This window comes from Agelaius tricolor, unplaced genomic scaffold (genome assembly GCF_023055355.1).
Source record: "Agelaius tricolor isolate 1412-34295 unplaced genomic scaffold, bAgeTri1.0.p SCAF_22, whole genome shotgun sequence".
Classification (NCBI taxonomy): Eukaryota; Metazoa; Chordata; class Aves; order Passeriformes; family Icteridae; genus Agelaius; species Agelaius tricolor.
The window spans coordinates 521,940-541,520 of NW_027269282.1; the positions used below are offsets into that span (position 1 = coordinate 521,940).

At 60.5% G+C, this 19,581-nt stretch overlaps 1 protein-coding gene across 2 annotated transcripts; it reads left to right on the forward strand.

The window, feature by feature from the left end:
* Nucleotides 1-5,997: 5,997 nt before the first annotated feature.
* CRTAC1 (cartilage acidic protein 1) lies at nt 5,998-19,476 on the forward strand. Of its 2 annotated transcripts, XM_071446099.1 has the most exons (16): nt 5,998-6,152; nt 9,845-10,041; nt 11,238-11,434; nt 12,354-12,484; nt 13,099-13,255; nt 13,860-13,994; nt 14,279-14,424; nt 14,595-14,731; nt 15,385-15,467; nt 15,964-16,064; nt 16,149-16,317; nt 16,803-16,948; nt 17,081-17,123; nt 17,567-17,710; nt 18,811-18,936; nt 19,256-19,476. In XM_071446099.1, exons 1-16 carry the CDS (start codon nt 6,108-6,110, stop codon nt 19,381-19,383), a joined length of 2,085 nt encoding a protein of 694 aa, XP_071302200.1. In that variant the 5' UTR covers nt 5,998-6,107; the 3' UTR covers nt 19,384-19,476. The 2 variants fall into 2 exon arrangements, with proteins under 2 accessions (XP_071302200.1, XP_071302199.1); XM_071446098.1 differs by lacking the exons at nt 18,811-18,936; nt 19,256-19,476 and adding an exon at nt 17,951-18,575.
* The last annotated feature ends 105 nt before the right edge of the window (nt 19,477-19,581 follow it).

Here is a 19,581-nt window from a genome sequence, read left to right on the forward strand (position 1 = left end):
TCCTGCTCCTTGTTCTCCTGCACATCGACAATGAATAGGCACAGGAGGCAGTGCTTGTGCTGCAGGAATCAATACTGCTCCAGGAGCGGCCTGGGTGCTCCTCCCTGCGCTCCCGTGGGAGCCATCCCCAGCGTCTCTCCCACAGCTGTCGCTGCAGCCTCCTTCCCGCTGCTGCCTGGCTCTCCAGCACTGAGCAGGACCCTGCAGCACAGGGGTGACAGCACCAGGGCTGGGGAGCTTGCTAACCTGCATAGCCTGGCTCCTTTTGGAGATGGGGGAATACGAAGGAGAGGCCTCTTGGGAGGGATCCAGGTTTTATGTCGACTCCAGTTAGGTCCCATCGGCGCTGTCACAGCCCGCTCTGCCACAGTGCCTAGAAGGTACCAGGGTGCTCTGGCTGGCTCTAGTAGGCACAGATGCTGCCAGGAGGTGATTTCTGCCCAGCAGTGTTCAGGGATGTTGCAACCTGAAGCAGTTCCCAATCTCACCCAGCGCTGGCTGTGGCAGAGCTGCTGCATCCACTGCCAGCCCTACCCCATGGGAAGGAACTCCACTGCTTTTGATAAGCTTTAATTGATTCATCAATGGGATCCACTTGGAGCTGATAAATCTTTCAGGAGCCCTGGCAGAGGAGGCTGAGCTGTGCAGGCTGGGCATTCCCCTGCCTCCTTGCAGCTGCACGGCTTCTCTGAAGCAGCTGGCTGCCTCAAGCATGTCCTGCCAGCCCCAGTTGGCTGCAAGCACCACCGCAGGTTCCCCCTTAGCCTGTTTGCCCTTTCCCAGTCAGGGATGCTGTCTGAGAGGGCTGCAGCACAGTCTGATGCCCCCACCCTGCTGATATCCCTTGGCCAGGGAGCCCCAGCCCACTGCTTCTGGGGTGGGACAAAATTGTCCTTGGCTGAGAAGAGCTAATGGTTCCTTGCTCCATCACAGCACCAGCCAGGTCCTTCCTCTGTCTTCCTGTCCCCTCTCCTGGCATGGGACAGGCCAGTCCCCAGGTTGGGCACTGCTACTGGTGCATCTCCACACCAGACATGGCTCTGGGATCCCAGTGGGACAAGTCCAGCTCATCCCATAGGGCCACGTCCTGCAGGGGGTGGTGGAAGGCTCTCGCTCCCCCACCCTGTGTCCCAGCAGGTAGGAGGGAAAGCAGGGACAGGGACTGCGAGGCAGGAGGCAAGCACAGGCGGATCCGGTTACAGGCAGCACGGGGCAGAGAGATAGGCAGAGAACAGCAATGCAGCAAAAAGGGCTTTTAGTGATAATAAATAATTAACATTTCTAATGATGTCCCGGCGACAGGAAGAGTCCAAGCGGGGACCCGGGGGCACTGTGCACGGTGACAGGAGAGGCTGGGGACCGTGCGGGGTCCAGGGAGGCTGTGCAGAGACAGGGGCTGGGCTGTGAGAGAGCTGCAGGGCTGGGGGTCCCAGGGCAGGGGCTGGGCACCCCTGGAGACCCCTGGGTGAGCAGTGCCTGGGATCCAGCATTCACACCCTGCTGCTGCCAAGGATGTGGGAAACCTGTGAGGAAGAGGACTGGATTAAACTGGAAGGAGACTAGATTAAACAAATTTGGGGGTTAACCTGACTTTGGTGATGGTAATTCCTTCCCAGGGTTTGCCGTGCCCAGCGAGCACCTGAGAGGGACTCCTGCTGGCAGCAGGAGGGGACTGGGGAAGGGTGCTGGGGGAAAAAGCTCACAGGGAGCCGCTGGGATGGGTGACAGGCGCCAGGTCACTGCCAGCCACGGCACAAAGAGACCCCATGCTGAAAGGTGTCCAGGGGACACGGGAGCAGTGTGATCTGGAGTGCAGAGAGAGAGGAGGTCTGTGGGCAAGACGGGAGATCAGACACTGTGGGACAATGGCAGGGAGGGCACAGCATGAAGTAAGGAGCCATCTGAGCATGGGAGTCCATCACTGTGAGCCACCACACAATGGGCACGCAGACATGGGAGAGGTAAAGCAATCCTAGGAGGAACCAGGAAGGCATTTCTGGCAGGACTGGGCACTTGCTTTCATGCCTGCCTGGACCCCAAGGGACCTGCCTGTGCTGGAATCAGCCTGGAAGAGGAGCAGAGGTATTGTGGGGCTGCCAGGGAGGCAAAGCCCAGGAGACCCATGAAGGGAGGACGGCGACTCGTGCCCAGCACAGCGCAGGCTGTGGGGAAACGGAGTGCTCACTATAAATACATCAGCAGGGTAAACGCCAGGGAGGAGGAGAGCTATTTCAGCTAAAAAACAACATTAGCACAGGAACAACTGGGGATAAATTATCCATGAATACATTTACAGTGGAAATTAGACCCTCGGAGCAGGGATGTCCCAGCACAGCCCCTCCAGAGAAAAAAGCAGTGCCAGGCAAGAGCCAGATTGGCTGGGCAGCTGAGGAATCCGCAGCGTGTTGTGGTGGCAGTGTGAGCCCTCTCCTTGTGTCAAAAAGCAGCAGGGGTATATGATGGGATGTTTGCACATCACTGCATGCACGTGTGAGTGCAGGTGTGTGTGTGCATGGTCTGCACGCACATTTGGGTGGCACACTGAGTGCTCACACAGGCAGAGGGGGTGGCTGCTCACAGACAGTTGTGTGTGTGCATGTAAGTGCTTGTGAGTGTGCTGGCAGTGTGTGTATGTGTATGTGCTGTGCACCCACCAGGCTGTGTGCAGGTGTCTGGCCCTCATAATGCTCTAGAAAGGGGAATGATGGCTCCAGTGAAGTATCCTGGAGGTTAGTGCCTTCAGTCAGCATTCCTGTGCTCACCTGCACCCTGTTTGTATTGCACCTCTGAAATTTGCTGGAGGACATTTGCTGGATGAGTGCTCTATGAATCCAGCTGATCCTGGGTGGATTCCTGTCTCTGATCCTAGGTGGATTCCTATCCTGCTCCCAGAGCAGTACTATCCCTGCAAGAGCCACAGGGGTCATCTGGCACTGCCACCACACAGCCTTACTCTGCTTGGCAGTGCCCTGTGCCACCCCTCTGCCCACTGCAATGCAAGCACGGGGCAGACTGCTTCCCACCTTCCTGCTGCCTTCTCCCCAGGGAGAGCCTGGGGTGGCAGATGAGCAACCAGGCAGAGGGTCACCAAGCATCAGGGCTGCTGGCTTTAAGACAGTTCCCATTCCCTGGGAGCTGGGTTGGCATGGATGGGGCCCCAGGAGCAAGGGCCAGGGGAAACTGGGACATATTAGCCCTGGGGATGGGAAAGGGAGGCCCCAGATGTACAAAGAGGTGGCTGGTACTCATGCTGGCCCCAGCTCAGCAGAAGAGCCTTCCCCCTCCTTCACACAGCCCTCAGTGGAGCGCAGCATCTCCCTTCCCCCCGCAGCGTGTCTGGCTGCTGCTCACTCTAATTTCCTGTGCATTGTCCCCATCACCGTGCCACCATTCCCTGCACATCCCACCCCCTCTGTGCACCACACTGCCAGGCTCCCTGTGCCCCAACGCCTGCGCCCTACCTCCCTGCTCTGCAAACGTCCCTGCCACTGTTCTCATGCATCCCAGCTCCTTCCACTGATGCTCTGTGCTTCCCTCTGCAGCCTCTTGCAGAGAGCTCTGTCACACCCCAAGGTGCCTGCCCCATTATGTCCCCAGTGTGGTTGCATCCAGAGGGGTGGGATGGAGACATCTAGGCCAGCACAGGGCCCAGGGACTGGTGCGAGGATGTTTCTTATGGCCGTGGCTGTTGTTTGCACCAAGGCATCTGCTGGCTGCAAAGAAATATCCTGGCAAGGTGGCAGCATCCATGGGAAGGGCACTGCTCCAAAAGCAGCTATTGGGGAACACCCTGCAGCCCCAGGAGTGGAAAACCACCCCACTGGGTGCCAGCAGCAGTGCCTGGGGGCTGCAGCATGCAAGGTGCTCTCGGCTCGTGTGTCCTGCTGGCACTCAGCACGCGTGTGCTACGGGGAGCTGTGGGGTGAGCACACCCCAGGGACACGGCGTGTGCACCTGCGGGGCCGCACATGTGCGTGCATGGCACCACGTGCCCAGCCGTGCCCTGTGCCATGCACACACCGATGCACACGCACGGCTGCATGGCTGCGTGGCTGCACAGCTGCATGTGCACTGCGCTGGCACACCGGCAGCCCTGCCTGTGTGTGCATGTGCTCGTGGCCAGCGCCAAGCCCCACTGTGCTGCCATGCTGGGTTTAGAACCCCAGGGAGCTGCTGTGCCCGGTGCCATTCACGGTCCTGGCATGCTCGAGCTGGCTGCCTGCTGGCATGTGTGTTTGCTGTACCTGCCAGTCACGGGGAGGGCAGTGGGAGCCAGCTTTGCAGTTTGTACAAATAATTACCCGGGTGTTACCAAAGCTGGGATGAGCGAGCAGCTCGGCAGCAGGAGTGCTCACCCTGAGCGCACACGCACTCATGCAAGGTTGCAGCCGGGCATGGGGCTGTGGACACTGGCAGGCAGAGCACACCCACAGCACTGGGGTGCACGGGGGCACACAAGCACAGCATTGCACATGTGTGGTGCTCACACCGACATCCCAGTCTGGTGGGTTTGCTTGGCATTATGGCTCAGCATGGCAAATGCAGAGAGCTGGTGTGGTTCCTGCCCCATGGCAGTGCCCTGTAGCAGGCTCCCTGTGCCTGGTTGCCAACATTCTGTCTGTGAGGACCCTGCAGCAGGCAGCCACGCAGCAAGCCTGGTGCTCAGCCAGGCACCCTGCAAGAGGGAGTCGTCAGCAATGAAATAAAGGGGTATTTGATGGCTGTATGGAAGCACCTTTGTGGGAAACAATCACTGTGACTGGAGAGCTCTCAAATCTAGCAGGGAGAGAAGAACGAGGAGCAACAGGCAGAAGCTGTAGCCAGACATGTTCAATGAGAAATAAGAGCTTTACCAGAGGAGGTGATTAGCCACTTGAAGCAGCCAGAGTGGCATGAGTTCCTGCTGTCTTCCAACATGTCTCTGCTGCTGTCTCTCACAGTGCCCACAGCCCCAGACTCTGTGCTGGGGCATCTGTGAATGTGCCACACTAGGGTGACCTGGCAGCCATGTGCCCTGTCAGTGCTGTCCCAGTCCCTGCCACAGCCACTTTGTGCTTCCAGAGACACACAGAGAGCTCTGTGCCCAGCCCCTCAGGAAAACAGGTTGGCAAAGGCAGGCTTGCATAAATGCCATCCTGCCTGGGGCATCCACTGGCTACAAGAATTTGGGCAAGTCAGTGCCTTGTGTGACCTAAGATGGGGCCTTTCTTAGAGTTCAGGCGGGCTGCCATGGCACAGCCGCTCCTGGGGTCCCTGCAGGGAGAGATGGCGATGTGCAGGGTGATGACACAGGCAGGTGCTGACCCCTCGGGGTGTGGCTGAGCGCTGGATTCGTAGAACAATAGAATGGTTTGGGATGGAAGGGACCTTAAAGATCATCTAGTTCCAATCCCCCTGCCATGGACAGGGATGCTGCCTACTAGATCAGGTCACCCAGGGCTCCATCCAGCCTGGCCTTGAACACTTCGAAGGATGGGGCACCTAAAACTTCTCTGAGCAACCCCTTCCTGTGTCTCACCATTGTCACTGTGAATAATTTCCTTCTAACATCTTATTTAGATCTCCCCTCTTTTAGTTTAAACTGTCCTCCTTTGCCCTTCCAAGAAAACAGTGTTGCACCAAGGGCGTGCCCAGCTCCGCTCTCTTTCCTCCTCCTGTGCCCGACCTCCGCCGCCCCGAGTGCGGGCCAGGCCCCTGGCTCTGCTCGGTTCATCACGCCAGCGGCCCTTGCAGGAGCTGGGGAGCCCTGCCCAGCCATGGCCCGACTGCTCCCCATCCAGCACCCCGGAGTGAGCGCAGCGAGCCGGGACACGCTGCCCGCCGTGGCCACGCAGCTCTCTCGGCCGTGACTCCGGCATCGCGGGACGCCCCTCTCCTCCCGGTGCCCGGGGCGATGCTCCCCGTGCCCCCCCGCAGCACCGCGGGGCCGGACCTGGCTGCGGGCGGCCCCACCCCGCGCTCCCCATTGGCAGCGGCGCCCCCGCCCCGCTCGCCGCCGCCGCCGCCGCCCGTTCTTAAGGCGCCGCGCGGGCGGGCCGGGCCCGTCGGGAGCCGGGAGCGGAGCACCGGAGGCGGAGGCGCGGCGGGCGGCGAGGCGGCGGTGCGGGATGCGCTCCCGCCGCCGTGGGGGCGCCGGGCGGCCCCCCTGGCCCGTGAGTAGCCGTGTGGTTTTGCTGCTCCGCGAAGTTTCCCGGGGACTCCGGGGCGGGGAGGGGCGTCTGTCAACTCCGGCACGGTCACCGGCCCGGGGAGAAGTTGGTGGAGGGCGGAGCGGGACCGCGGGCACGTAGCCTGTCCCCGTGGCGTGGTGGGGATGCGGGGTAGTGAGCCGGGAGGGAGCGGGAAGAAGGATGGGATGGGGATGGAAGGATGCTGGGCTGGGGAGGACCGTGCTCAAGAGGCTGTACGGTGATGGGCGGTGTGTGCTGGGACTGGAGAGCGCTGGCAGGAGCAGCAGGACTGTGAGCAGCGAGGGACAGCCCCTCTTTATAGCGGCACTTGTGCTTGGTCGTGGCCGAGCCCATGGAGGAGCGGGGGGACTGGGCAGAGGGGTCCAGCCATGTACCTGCCTGCGTGGGAAGGAGGTGGCTGTGTGCTGGTGGGCCTGAGCCCCCCAAGGAGCTGGTGTCCCTCTGGGGCGAGCTCAGAGGCTAAGGTGACTGCTCATCTCCACACTGCATTGGCTGCTGCTGGCTGAGCCCCAGCCTGCCAGGTCCAGCACTGAGGAGTCCTGCATAGGAGGGACAGGCTCACAGCAGCGAGCAGACGTCGCAGCAGGACCCAGGCTCGTGGGCTTTGGCTGGAGCAGAGGCACTGCAGGGTCTGGGCTGCTGGGCATTGAGGAGCTGTGGAGGGGCACTGCTGGTACTCTGGGCAGCCCAGCTGCTGTGGAAGAGGGGTCTGCTGGGTCTGTGGGACGTCTCCTGCCTGTCCTCTGCCCTGTCCCTGTACAGCTGTGGCAGCCTGGCAATGCTAGCAATGACAATATGATGTTACTGGGGCACGTGCAGCATGGTGGCATGAGGTGCTGGGATGTCACATGTTGTCACTGCTTTGGGGTGCATTTGGGGTGCAGTGATGCCCTTGCTGCATGACGTCAAGAAATGTCATGGAGCTGACTGCGGCCCACAGCGGGACATTGCTGCAGTGGTGGAGCGTGACATCACTGGGGTGCGTGGTGAGCAGGGCAGCAATGTCACGGTGACATGCGGGGTGGGGTGGCCACACAGGGACCTCACACCCCCCTTCCCCATGATGTAGACTAGGGGACGTCCAGGTGTGTACAGTGAGGACATCTGGGGACAGCATCTCCCCACTTGTGGTGAGAAGTCTGGGGCCCAATCACCTGCCTGTCCCAGGGTCCCCTTGCCACCCTCCTCACTGGGCACTGCCAGCCATAGCAATCCATGGGCTCAGATGAATCCTACATGCTGCATCTCTGCCCTGGGGCCAGCATGCTCCCCCTGGGCTGCCTGGCTGCACCCTGCATGGGTGCCTTGGCACCCTCCCAGTGGCTCTGCCCTGCTTGGCACCTTGGCTTCATGTCACTAGCCATACTGCAGAAACCCCCTGGGGTGACCTTGCCACCAGATGCCACAACACAAGCCCAGACATGACTCTGCTGGAGCAAGATAGACTGAGGTCTGCCCTGAATACGGGCAGGGCCCTATGGCCTCAAACCCCAGGTGAAGCTTCATGCTGGGACTGTGGTTCTGTCAAAAGCATGCTGGGAATGATGAGGCCCTTCTGCATCTGACATGCAGAGCCCAAGTCTGCCTCCCTTCCCCTTCCCAAAATGGCCTGGCTCTGGGCTGGACATCCCTTTCCCATGGCACCAAGCACCGGATCCACTGGGAAAAGCCTTTTGTCTCCAATCAGGAGCATTGTTTCCTACTGGAAAATCTCCATCCAGCTTGGAGGGATTTCAGCTGCAGCTGGATGAGGCAGGGAGGGCACGTGGTAGCAGTCCAGGCTCTGGGGAGTGGGAGCTGGAGTGGGCAAAGACAGAGAGCCCTGCCAATGGGCTGGGGACAGCCACCCATCATCTGGCTGTGGCTGGGAGTGAGGCAGCACTGCTCTGCAGGGCCAGGGGCTTATGTGGCAGCCCTGCACCCATCTGTCCACAATGTCAGTGGCTCTCCCCCGTGCTCGTTTTGGTAAGCCTGGAGTGGGGCTGTGGCAAAGGCTCCCCCTACTTCACTGTCTGGCACTGCAGAATGACACCCAGGGACTTTCCCATCCCTGAACAACCCGATGAGCCCTGTTCCCATCACCTGTGTCTTGAATGGACCCCTGCACCAGGGAAGGATCCAGGCTCCTGCCCCTCAAGAGCTGCTGCAGACAGCATGGCAGGGTAATGGACCATTACAGGAAGAGAATGGGAGCATACCTCTCCTGAGGATAGAGCTGGGGACACACACACATCTACACTGGAAACTGTGCCCAGGCTACAGATGGAGTTGGAGAGGAAAGGGGAGTAGGCTGGTGCAATGCAATACAGAGCTATGGATGTTGTGGCCAGTAGGGTTAAGGTTTACTCTGCAGCTGGAGAACAGGCCCTTCCTGCCCAGCCATGTAGGCCTGGAAGCTCGTTATGGCATGGGAACCATGGCCCCCAAGAGAGCCTTGGGACCATTCCCATCCCCAGAAGAGGCAGCAGCAGGCTGTTCTCCACTATCTGTTGGGTCTGCTCGGGTCTCAATCTTGAGCACCTTCCCCTTTCCAATCTGGGCATATGTGGTACCACCCAGCTGCCACCACTTCCTGGGCTTGCTGAGTCCAACAGCGTGGGGGTCAGCTGGCAGGGGGTCATTCACTCCTGGACAGGGGGACTGTTCCTGGCTGGGGAGGGCAGTCCTGGACAGGCACAGTCACATGCAGCATTGTCCCCTTGCAGGCCAGGTGCCCCAGCCACCCCTCTGGTTTGCAAGAGCAGACCAGGCTGCTTTTTCTCCCAGCTGGAGTGGAGATATGTGGGATCATGCCCACAGCCTGGGGACACACAGCTCATCTCTGGGCTCTTCCCCTCTGGACGTGACTGCCAGGCCTGGGATGAGGGGTTGTCCTCCTAAGTGCCACCTTGCTCATCACCTGTGCTACAGCCAGGTCAGAGCCAGCTCCAAAATCTCTGCAGCCTTGCCAGCAGTGCTGGCAGAAGCTGTCCTCCGCAGTCCAGGTTAAATGAGCCTCTCGTCCCAGTCTCCTGTTCCTCCCAGCATCTTCTCATGGCTGCATCCCTGTGCAGAAGCTTTCCCTGGCCAGGCTGGAGGGACCTCACCCTGCAGAGACCCTGGGAGGAACATTTCCAGCAGGATGGGGAAACTGAGGCATGTGGGAGTAACCTGAAAAAGTATCCCTGTGTTCTCCCTGTGAACTTCCCCAGCTCTGGAAGACCAATCGGACAGAAGACAAACTCCTTGGGCCAGTGAATGTCTTTTTCCTCTGACCCTGTCTAGGGAGCAGTGATTGACATTTTGATTTACCAGGACCTTGAAAGCCGGTGGCACCTTAGGACAGAGTGAGATGGGCCTGAGCCTGGCTTTGTCAGCACCCCAGAGCCCTCCTGCTGCCTCTCCAGTCCCTCTAGTAGGATGGGCTGCCAAGGCTGGGCTGCTGCTCAGCCCCAGCTCACTGGAGTACGATCTTGTCCTAAGGGTGAACAGTGCCAGGACACCAGAGTGACAGTGTGACAGTGCCCAAGGGTCCAGAGACAGGTGGTGTGGTGCAGGCTGGGGTGCTGTGGCAAGGGGTGAAAAAAGAGCATCTCCCATGCAAGGACAGTGGGCTGCTTGGGCATGGTGGAGCAGCGTGTCTCCTGAGCTGATGGGCTGTAGGTCTCTCCCAGGTGTCCAGGATGCTGGCACTGTGCCTGCTGTCCCTGGCCTGGCTCAGCGAGGGCTCCCAGCGCAGCGAGCCCATGTTTGCAGCCGTCACCCACCGCCTCCTCCCGCCCGACTACGACAGCAATCCCACCCAGCTCAACTACGGCGTGGCCGTCACCGACCTGGATGCTGACGGTGACTTCGAGATCGTGGTGGCAGGGTGAGTGGTGCACCCCTAATGCCTCAGTGACAGCAGGGACAGGAATTCCACTCTCCTCTGTGGTCTTGTGGCCAGCTGGGGGGGTTGTGCATACCGGTGGGTGGGTTGAGGTCTGCAGGCACCCACCAGTGAATTTGTGTGTGTGTGTGTGTGTGTGTGTGCACCCACAGAAGGTGTTGATGCCAGGTTGAGTGCCTGTGTAGGACCACATGAGTGCCCCCATCGGTCCCTTCTCTGTGGGGTGGTGGCAGCTGCCCAGCAGCCAGGGTCCACCCTGCCGTGCACAGCCAGCGTGTCCCCAGGCCATCTCTGCTCTGCTGACAGGACTCAGCTCTCTCTGGAGATTCAGTTAATTGGCTGGAGGTTTTTTATAGTCCTTTATTGGAGTGATGGCTGGGAAGGGCCGGCAGGAGCCAGGGAAGCAGGGAGCCGTGTGCTGTGCTGCCAGTGCCCAAGTGGGGCTGGACAGAGAGCAGCTGCTGCCAGCAGGTCCAATCTTGGTCAGGAAGAGCAGAGACCATGGTGTAAGCTTCTGTGTGTGTGCTGGCACTGCTGTGAGCTGCTACTGCAGGATATCTGTGTACACACCACCATCCTCACTCCCTAAAGAGGCTTGCACACACAGGTGTGCCCACCTGGAGAGTGTGCCCACCTTTACCCTCACAGATCCCATCCAGCTAGATGGAGGCACTATGGTGGCAGGCAGTCAGTCTGGCCCTTATGCTGCTCTGAACATCACTGAGGCAGGAAAACATGGGCAGCATTGGGAACCCTGGAGGGGTCTGGGCCACCACTCCCAGCTGTGCTGAGTCAAGAAGGCAGTTGGAGTTTTGTAAGCAGTCGTGGTGGCCGTTGTATAACTTGTTTACTGGTGCATTGGGCGGGAGTGGGCGAGGAGCCAGTGGGATGCTCCGTGCTGAGAGGATTTGCTTCGTGTGACGGTTTCCTTGCCCTGGGAAAGCTCTGCAAGCAGGGACCTGTGCCTATCCTGTACTGCTATCTGCCTGACCCCCACTGGTGCTGCCAGACATGGGATGCCTGGCAGGGTCCTTGGCCTCCATGGACCATGCAGGTCTCTCCAGTGCCCATCATGGGGAAAATCCAGTATCACACCCAGTGTCCCCCCAGGGGTGAGACAGGGGCTTTTATCCCATCCTCAGTCCTCGGGAAGCCAATACCCCTGCTTACACTCACAGGTACAACGGCCCCAACCTGGTGCTCAAGTACGACAAGGCGCAGGGGCGGCTGGTGAACGTGGCAGAGGATGAGCGGGGCTCCCCGTACTACGCCCTGCGGGACCGGCAGGGCAACGCCATCGGCGTGACAGCCTGTGACATCGACGGCGACGGCCGCGAGGAGATCTACTTCCTCAACACCAACAATGCCTTTTCTGGTGAGCCTTGCTGGCAGCCGGGCCCCAGGCACGGGGGGAGCCCCGGTGTGGCTGCCCGTGACCTTCGGCGTGTGAGGGATGTGTGCGGGCTGGAGTTAATTTCTCACTTGAGTGGCTCCATTGATTGATGGCAGCACGGGTGGGACACTGAGCCCAGCCAGCCACCGAGTCAGCACTTCCAGCTGCCCATCGCCCTTTTTGTGGCACCCCAAGTGGGACAGAAGATTCCCTTCTGCCCCCTCGACTGTCCTGCCACAGGACTGTAAATCCCAGCTGTGCCCTGCAGCAGTTGTCCCCTTTGATCTCATGGCTCACCTGTGCCTGCTGTACCAAGTCAAGTCCAGTGCTGTCCCTGCTCCTGGCATGCCTTTCATGGGAACAAGACTTACATACTCCAAGCTGGCACCCCAGGCCTGCCTGGTTTGGTGCTCCAGCCCAGCTCTGCCCTGTGTCCCTGACCTCCAGGCAGCAGATCTGTCTTCCCAGTGCTCCTAATTACCTGGGCTGGCAGTGGCTGCTGGCACACCTGTCCCTAAATCAGGATCTGCCATTGCTGCTGTCACAAATGGTGTAGCTCGCTGACTGTGCCTGCCACTGAATCGATTTCTTTTTTAATTTTTTTTTTTTTTTTTTTTTTTTTGCTTTCCTGAGGATGATCTACAGGGCTGTGCCTCATTGGGACATATTTTAGCTTAATGAGTTGATTCTTCTGTGTGTCTCCCCGTGGCCCTTAAGGGTCATGGGGCTCTTGCAGCAGCAGCAGCCCAGCCCTATGGCACTGTAGGGGGCTGCAGGGACAGCAGATATTTGGGGTGTTCTGGAAAAAGAGTACCTTTTCCACAACCTCCCTTGCTACAAAGCACCCTCCTCAGGAGGAGGCGGTGTGCTGGAGCCCACTGACCTGTGCCCCCTTCCCCAGGCATGGCCACCTACACAGACAAACTGTTCAAGCTCCGCAACGGGCGCTGGGAGGACATCCTGAGTGACGAGGTGAACCGGGACGTGGCCAGCCGCTTTGCAGGCCGCTCCGTTGCCTGCGTGGACCGCACGGTGAGCAAGCAGGGTTCTGTGGGCAGGGGCATCTCTGCCCCCTTCCCACTCCCAGTGCCCCTTCAGTGGAGTCCTGGGGCCTGCTCCCTTTGCCCATCCCATCCCCTGCTTGGCCAAGGGTGCTCCCCAGCTGCCCCTGGACTGTCAGAGCTAGCAACAGCCCCAGCTCTAGAGACTGTGGATGCCTGTCCACACGGTTGCCACCAGCTGATAAACGTGCCTGTCGAGGTGATTTATGTTCCTGTCACCTGCTCTTTCTTCGTCCTCCTCCTCCAGCGGTTTGTTTCCAAATGATTATCGCTAAATCAGGGTGCAGCTACTGCACGGGACAAAGGGGGCGGTGGAAACTGGGAGGACCCGGCACGCCGGGGATGCTGGGAGGGGGGATAATGTGTCCCATGCCAGCTCTGTGACCAGAGAGCTCCTGGAGGCAATGGGGCACATCCCTACTCCTGGCATGCTTTTTGCTGTGGGCTTTGCAGAGCTCTCTCTCAGCACACAGTAGCAGTGCCCGCTCCCACGGAGCAATGAGAGCATTCACAGCAGGCAACCTGTGGTCCCCGTGGAGATGAGCCGCGGGTGGGTGGGTGCTGAGGCGGTGCTGCCGGCTGCAGGGCTCCGGCAGGTACTCCATCTACATCGCCAACTATGCCAGCGGCAACGTGGGCCCCCATGCCCTGATTGAGATGGATGTGGCTGCCAGTGACCCTGCCCGCGGTGTCGTGGTGCTGGTGGACGTGGCCGCCCAGGCTGGCGTCAGCAAGTACACAGGTACACCCGGCTGCCGTGGCCCTGCGGAGGGCACGGGGCGCTGCAGGGCACGGCCAACGGGGGAACTCGCTGAGGCAGGGCAGTGCAGCCCGAGGTCCGTGCCACGCGTTGGGCTGCCTGACTGCCCCATCTAGTGGCAGCCCCACGGCCAGTGAAAGGCGCCAGGACCATGGATGCGCGCCTGGCAGGACCCGTGTGCCCAGCATCACCGGGGCTAGTCCCTCCCGAGCTCACAGCATCCATAGGGCAAGCAGCGGGGTTTGGGAACGTAGGCGTCGGGAGGAACAAGCCCGCCTGCGCCCCATGCTGCCCCACCACCGTGGGGACTGCTGCGTGCCCCAGCGGTAAATTGTCAGTAATTAGGAGTGTTGTCACCATGGCGATGGTAGTGATTAGGGTTGGGAGTGACACAAGCGGCTGCCAGGCCCAATTAGCTCCTGATGAGAGGGATTGGAGGTGGGCAAGAATGGGACACTGCGGGAGGAGTGGAGGGGATGCGTGATGGGGGGGGGTTGGTTTCACCGTGTGGGCAACACTGAGGGAACTTGGGGAGCACAAACTCCCGTGGGGCAGCTGTCCCCTCACCCCGTGCTACTGTCCCCAGGCGGCCGTGGGGTGGCCGTGGGCCCCATCCTGAGTGACAGTGCCTCTGACATATTCTGCGGTAATGAGAACAGCCCAAATTTCCTCTTCCACAACCGGGGGGACGGGACGTACAGGGACGTGGCGGCTGCTGTGGGTGAGTAGGGGAAGCTGGGGGGAACACAGAGACGCTGGGGACTTCAGGGCAGGGGTGGCTCTGCCTGCACTGGATGAGGGCGGTGGGGGGACAGCCCTGGGGACCCAGAGCCCCACTGACCACAGTGGCTGAGATGCATCGGGGCATCCATCAGCGCAGCAGGGATGTAACCCTGCGCGTGCAGAACCTGTCTGGGGACGGTGGAGCACATCCTGGGAGCTGTGCTGGGGACGAGGAGGCAGGGAGGGGTTCCCGTCTCCCCCTGTCCCCTTGCGGTTCCCCAGGGCTGGATGACCCCTACCAGCACGGACGCGGTGTGGCGCTGGCTGACTTCAACCGGGACGGCCGAGTGGACATCGTCTATGGCAACTGGAACGGGCCGCACCGCCTCTACCTGCAGAGCGGAGCTCCCGGGCGCGTCCGATTCCGGGTGAGGGCCGGGAGCCCCCGCACTGGGGCTCTGCCACCTCGGCCAGCGGGGCTGCCTTCGCTCTGAATTCCCTTTGAGCCCCACCTGACAGCGAGGAGGGGACCCGAGGCATCAAAGCAGGACCCAGGTGTCCTGCTTCCTGTGCCTATTGTCGGGCCGTGTCCATGCAGGACATCGCCACCCCCAAGTTCTCCATGCCGTCCCCCGTCCGCACCGTCATCGCAGCCGACTTCGACAACGATCAGGAGCTGGAGGTTTTCTTCAACAACATCGCTTACCGCGGCTCCTCCGCCAACCGCCTGTTCCGGTAGGAGCCGGCGGGGCCGGGCAGCCTGCACCCTGCACCCTGCGCTGGGAGCCGAGCAGCCCGAGCAGCACAGCCAGGCTCACAGGGCTCCTCTCCAGCAGTGCCACGGCTCGGGCTCGGCTCATAAAAGGCGTCGTGACTGAGCCCTTCCTGGCATCATTACCAGCCACTGTGATCGTGCCTGCAGCAGCCCCTGGGGTCCCCAGCACCGCTGATTAGCAGCTGTGTGGAAGCTTCTTCATGGCTCCTGTTAATTGTGGGGGTCAAGTCTTATTACTTCTGTGTAGCACCTCCTTGCCTCGTGTGTAGGGTGATGGGAACTGATTGTCTACCCAATGTTTGCACCCATGGGTGGGTAGAGGGCAAGGGTTTTGTAAGGAGCCCTTTGGAGATACCTCCAGGTTCCAGAGGGATGCAACAGACGCTGTTGCTACTCAGCAGTTCAGACCCAGAAGCTCTCATGAAACTCCTGTTGCCTCTGCATGGAGTGGGGATGTGCCAACAGGCAGGGGACAGTCACATCCTCCATCCACACCCTATAGCCACCAAGGCTGTCACCCCTACCATGATTCTTCAGGAGGGGACAGACATGTCCAGGAAGGTTCTGAGGACTGCAGGAGCTGGCATTCATACCCTGTGTGTGTCCTTGGCAGGCTCATCCGCAGAGAACACTCAGACCCCATTGTGGAAGAGCTGAATCCAGGGGATGCACTGGAGCCAGAGGGACGGGGCACAGGTAGGTCCACCTTGCTCTGGCACAGCACTGCTTGGCACCTTCTTTGCCTGAGCATGCCACATGTCTGGCTGAGTTATCTGCCTGCTCCCCACCAGCAGGCTGGAGCTCCTGTCACCCAGGAATGGCCCCATGCTTTCTCCCTCCACCCATACCCAGCCAATAGTGCCATCTCCAGTACCCCAGAGACACTCTTGATGTGCCCCTTCCTGGGTGTCCACTGCTCAAAGCCAGCCTCTGCATTTGGGAAGAGGTCAGGCAACTCCCTGTGACCCACAGCCATCCAGGCACTGCCTGTCTCCTCCACTGCCCAGGGTGCCAATGCACCTGATTACAGGGTGCCAGCCACACTCCTGCACTGATGTCACCCCATCTTCCTTTCTGTCCCTGCGTGGCTGGGAGTGCTCCCATTGCCAGTGGAAGGCCACAGCAGCAGCAAGGTCTAGTGCTGGTGAACATGGTGCCAGGCCTCAGACACAGCATGATTCTGTCCTTGCAGGAGGTGCAGTGACAGATTTTGATGGCGATGGGATGCTGGACCTCATCCTATCCCATGGCGAGTCCATGGCACAGCCAATCTCCATCTTCAAGGGCACCCAGGTGAGTCAAGCAGGGACTCCTCGTGTTGTACCCATCCCTTCCATCCCTCCCAACTCAATCTCTCTGCTCTGCCTCCCTTTGCAGGGCACCAATAACAACTGGCTGCGCGTCATCCCCCGCACGCGCTTCGGGGCGTTTGCGCGGGGGGCCAAGGTGGTGCTGTTCACACGGCGCAGCGGGGCCCACCTGCGCATCATCGACGGCGGCTCCGGGTACCTCTGCGAGATGGAGCCCGTGGCACACTTTGGACTGGGTGAGCTAGGGGGTCAGGGGGCTGCCTCCATCCCCAGCTCCCCTGGCACTCCCCAGGGCAGGGGCCATGTGTGCTGCCCCGGTGTCCTGCTGCGCAGTAATCGTCCCTGCCTGTCACCCTAGGTATGCTGGGCTCCGTGTAAGGCTGGAGGCAGGCTGCCCAGCCACTGCAGCTGTGCTGCAAGGGGCAGCTGCCCCCTTCCCCATGCCCTGCCTCCTGCTTTGCCCAGGCAGTAGGGCTTTCCCTTCCCTTTAGCTCTATCCTGCTGCAGCCAAGCCTTCAGGGGTGTCTCTGCCCACTGCAAGGTCATCCCATGTACACCCCTCAGAGTACATCTGTGTGTGTGGGCTGTCAGCATGAGCACCTGGAGCTGGGCTCAGGGAGCAAGGGAGGACTTTGCCCCTCCATCCCTACCACCCCGCTGGCCTCCTTTCAGCCCCTGCCCACCCTGGAGACCCTCCCTTTTATGGGCTGCCCGCCTGCAGGGCGTGACGAAGCCAGCAGCCTGGAGGTGACTTGGCCAGATGGCCGCGTGGTGTCACGAGCTGTGGCGAGCAGTGAGACCAACTCTGTCCTGGAGATCCCCTACCCTCTGGATGTGGAGGAGCCACTCATGCCTGCCCCTCTGGAGGTGAGGGCCAGGTGTGGGTGTAGGGTGTGGCACTTTGGGGACAGAAACAAGGGGCTGGGCTCTGCTGGCTCAGTGGCTGCCCAGGGGTGATTCCTCCCCATCCCAGTGGTCTCTGCTTCTTCCCAAATGCAGTGCGGGCAGGGATTCTCCCAGCACGAGAATGGACGCTGTGTAGGTGAGTGGCTGCTGGAGCACAGGTGTGCCTGTACCCAGGATGCTGTAGCATAGCTCCATGAGGGACACTCTGAGACTGGGAGGTGGCTGCCTGCCACATGGCTCCGTGCCAGGTACAGCTGCCTGCCTGGCACATGGCCTGGGAATGGGACACCTGTACAGCTTCAGAGGAGCACCATGGTGTCCCAGAGAACAGCAAGAGCAATGTGCTAGGGCAGGAGGCATGGCTGGCATGTGGCAGGCTGTGTGCTGCAGCCATGAGCGATGGGAGGGGCAGCAGAGGTGCAGCAGGGTGGCTGTGGCCATGCTGTGAGCCTCCTGGGCAGAGATATGGCTTATGCATGGCTGCCACTGGGGTGACCATCCAGTGTACCGGGAGAACTGGAGGGGCTGGCAGCCCCAAGCTCTCTGCCCAGACATCTCACACTGAGGACCCTCTTGCAGACACAAATGAGTGCACTGAGTTCCCCTTCATCTGTCCCCGGGACAAGCCTCTCTGCATCAACACCTATGGCGGGTATCGCTGTCGCAGCAACAAGCGCTGCAGCCGGGGCTTTGAGCCAAATGAGGATGGCACAGCTTGCGTGGGTGAGTGATAGCTGGGACACCCCGACCCCATGCCAGCTGGCATCAGCCCCAAAGCACCACCTTGGGATGCTGTTGCACCCCTGACAAAGGCCAGGCCGCAGCCTGCAACCTGTCGGGCGGCAGCCCAGCCACCTCCACCCTGGTTCTCCGTCTGTTTGTCTATGCCTCCCACTGAGCTGCTACTGACTCCCTTTCTCTTTCTCTTTTTCTTGCTTGTTCCTTCTCTCCTTCTCTGTGCAGCTCAAGTGGCCTTTTTTGGGGGCTATCCCTCTGCTGGGAGCTGGCTGGGGCTCCCCCACAGTGCCCTCCTCCCTCAAGTCCTCGGACTCTGCCTTTGTCTCTATGCACTTTAAGCCCTGCCCATAACACGCCAGAGCAGCCTTGGTGGAAGGATGGGCTGGCCTCTGCCTGTCTCTCTTTTTCTGTCCTCGTCGAACCACCCTGGAAGTGCCGGCTGGGACATAGTGGGGTGACCTGCAGTGGGACGGGCACAGACCTGGCTGTCCTCTGCCATCTCTGGGAAAGCAGCCCTGGGGCAGCCTGGCAGTGCCCCTTCCCCCGCCCACCCCCCTGCCCCAGTGCTGTTCCTGCCATGCTGGTACCTTGCTCCGTCGCCTCGACACCGTACCATGTGCCTGCTGGTTTGGCCTGCGACTGTGTGCTTCGCCTGCCCCCTCCTCGGTGACAGGAACCACCTCCCCAGCCCTGGCAGAGGAGGCTCTTCCCAGCTCTGCAGGGGCAGGACCCTCCTGGTCTGATTTTTAAAGTTTTGACCTTACTGTTTGGAGTCTGACCCTGCTTAGTCCCAACAGTCTTCCAGCCCCTCTCCCAGAGATCCCCCAATAAACTATATCCCATCTATTAACCTGGTCTGCTGAGCTCTGCAGGGCTGGGCTGTGCTTGTGCTTCTGCCCACCCTGGGACCTGGCTGGAGAGTGGTGGTGCCCCTGGCCCAGTTCTGCACTGGACTATAGCAAAATGTGCAGCTCTGAAGGGGCTGGGGTGCCGCAAGCAGCCCTGCCTGCACCTCAACAACAGGGCTGGGCTGCTTTTCCCCCCTACATGCTATAACTCCGCACTGCTCTCTCTATCCCCACCAGACATCGACGAGTGTGCTCAGGGCTTGCACAACTGCAGCCAGCTGTGCATCAACAGCCCTGGGGCACACAGCTGCCTCTGCCACCCAGGCTTCCGTCCCCTCGATCCGGCTGCCAGCCGGTGCCTGGGTGAGTATCTGCAGTGCCCCCCCGCCACTGCCGGCTGCTGCCCTGGCGGCAGAGATGATTGGGTGCCCAGTTGTGCTCACAGCCCGACTGCTGGGGGGCAGAATAGACAGACTGTGGCTGTGCAGGAGCTGGTAGAGTAAGGACATCTGCCACCCAGCAGCCTTGGCACCAAGCAGTGGCAGGATCACCTGCCTTTGTGTCCCACATTCACCCAGCCCTGGAGCTGTCCCCCTCATGCCTCCTCCATCCCTTGTGCTGCCCATGCCACACAGTCCCTGTAACTTTGGCACAGCTCTGACCTTTTCTCCTTCTTTCACAGACATAGATGAGTGCCAGGCACAGCCTGGTCCCTGTGACCATATCTGCCACAACAGCTATGGCTCCTTCCACTGCCACTGTCACCATGGCTTCTCCCTGGGTGCTGGTGGACGCTGCTGGCACAATTAGCCTGCTCTGGCGCAGCCAGGTGTTCCCTGCTACCCCCCAGCACTGTGCTGGTTGCGCCCAGTGCCAACAGAATAAACCCTTTCCTGCTCTGTATTCCTTGTGTGTCCCTGTCCCAGGGCCACGTGCCTGCTACCTGTCCCCCTACTCCCCTAGACTGCCCCCTCCTCTCCATCCCCTCCCTCCCCCCATGCTCACCCT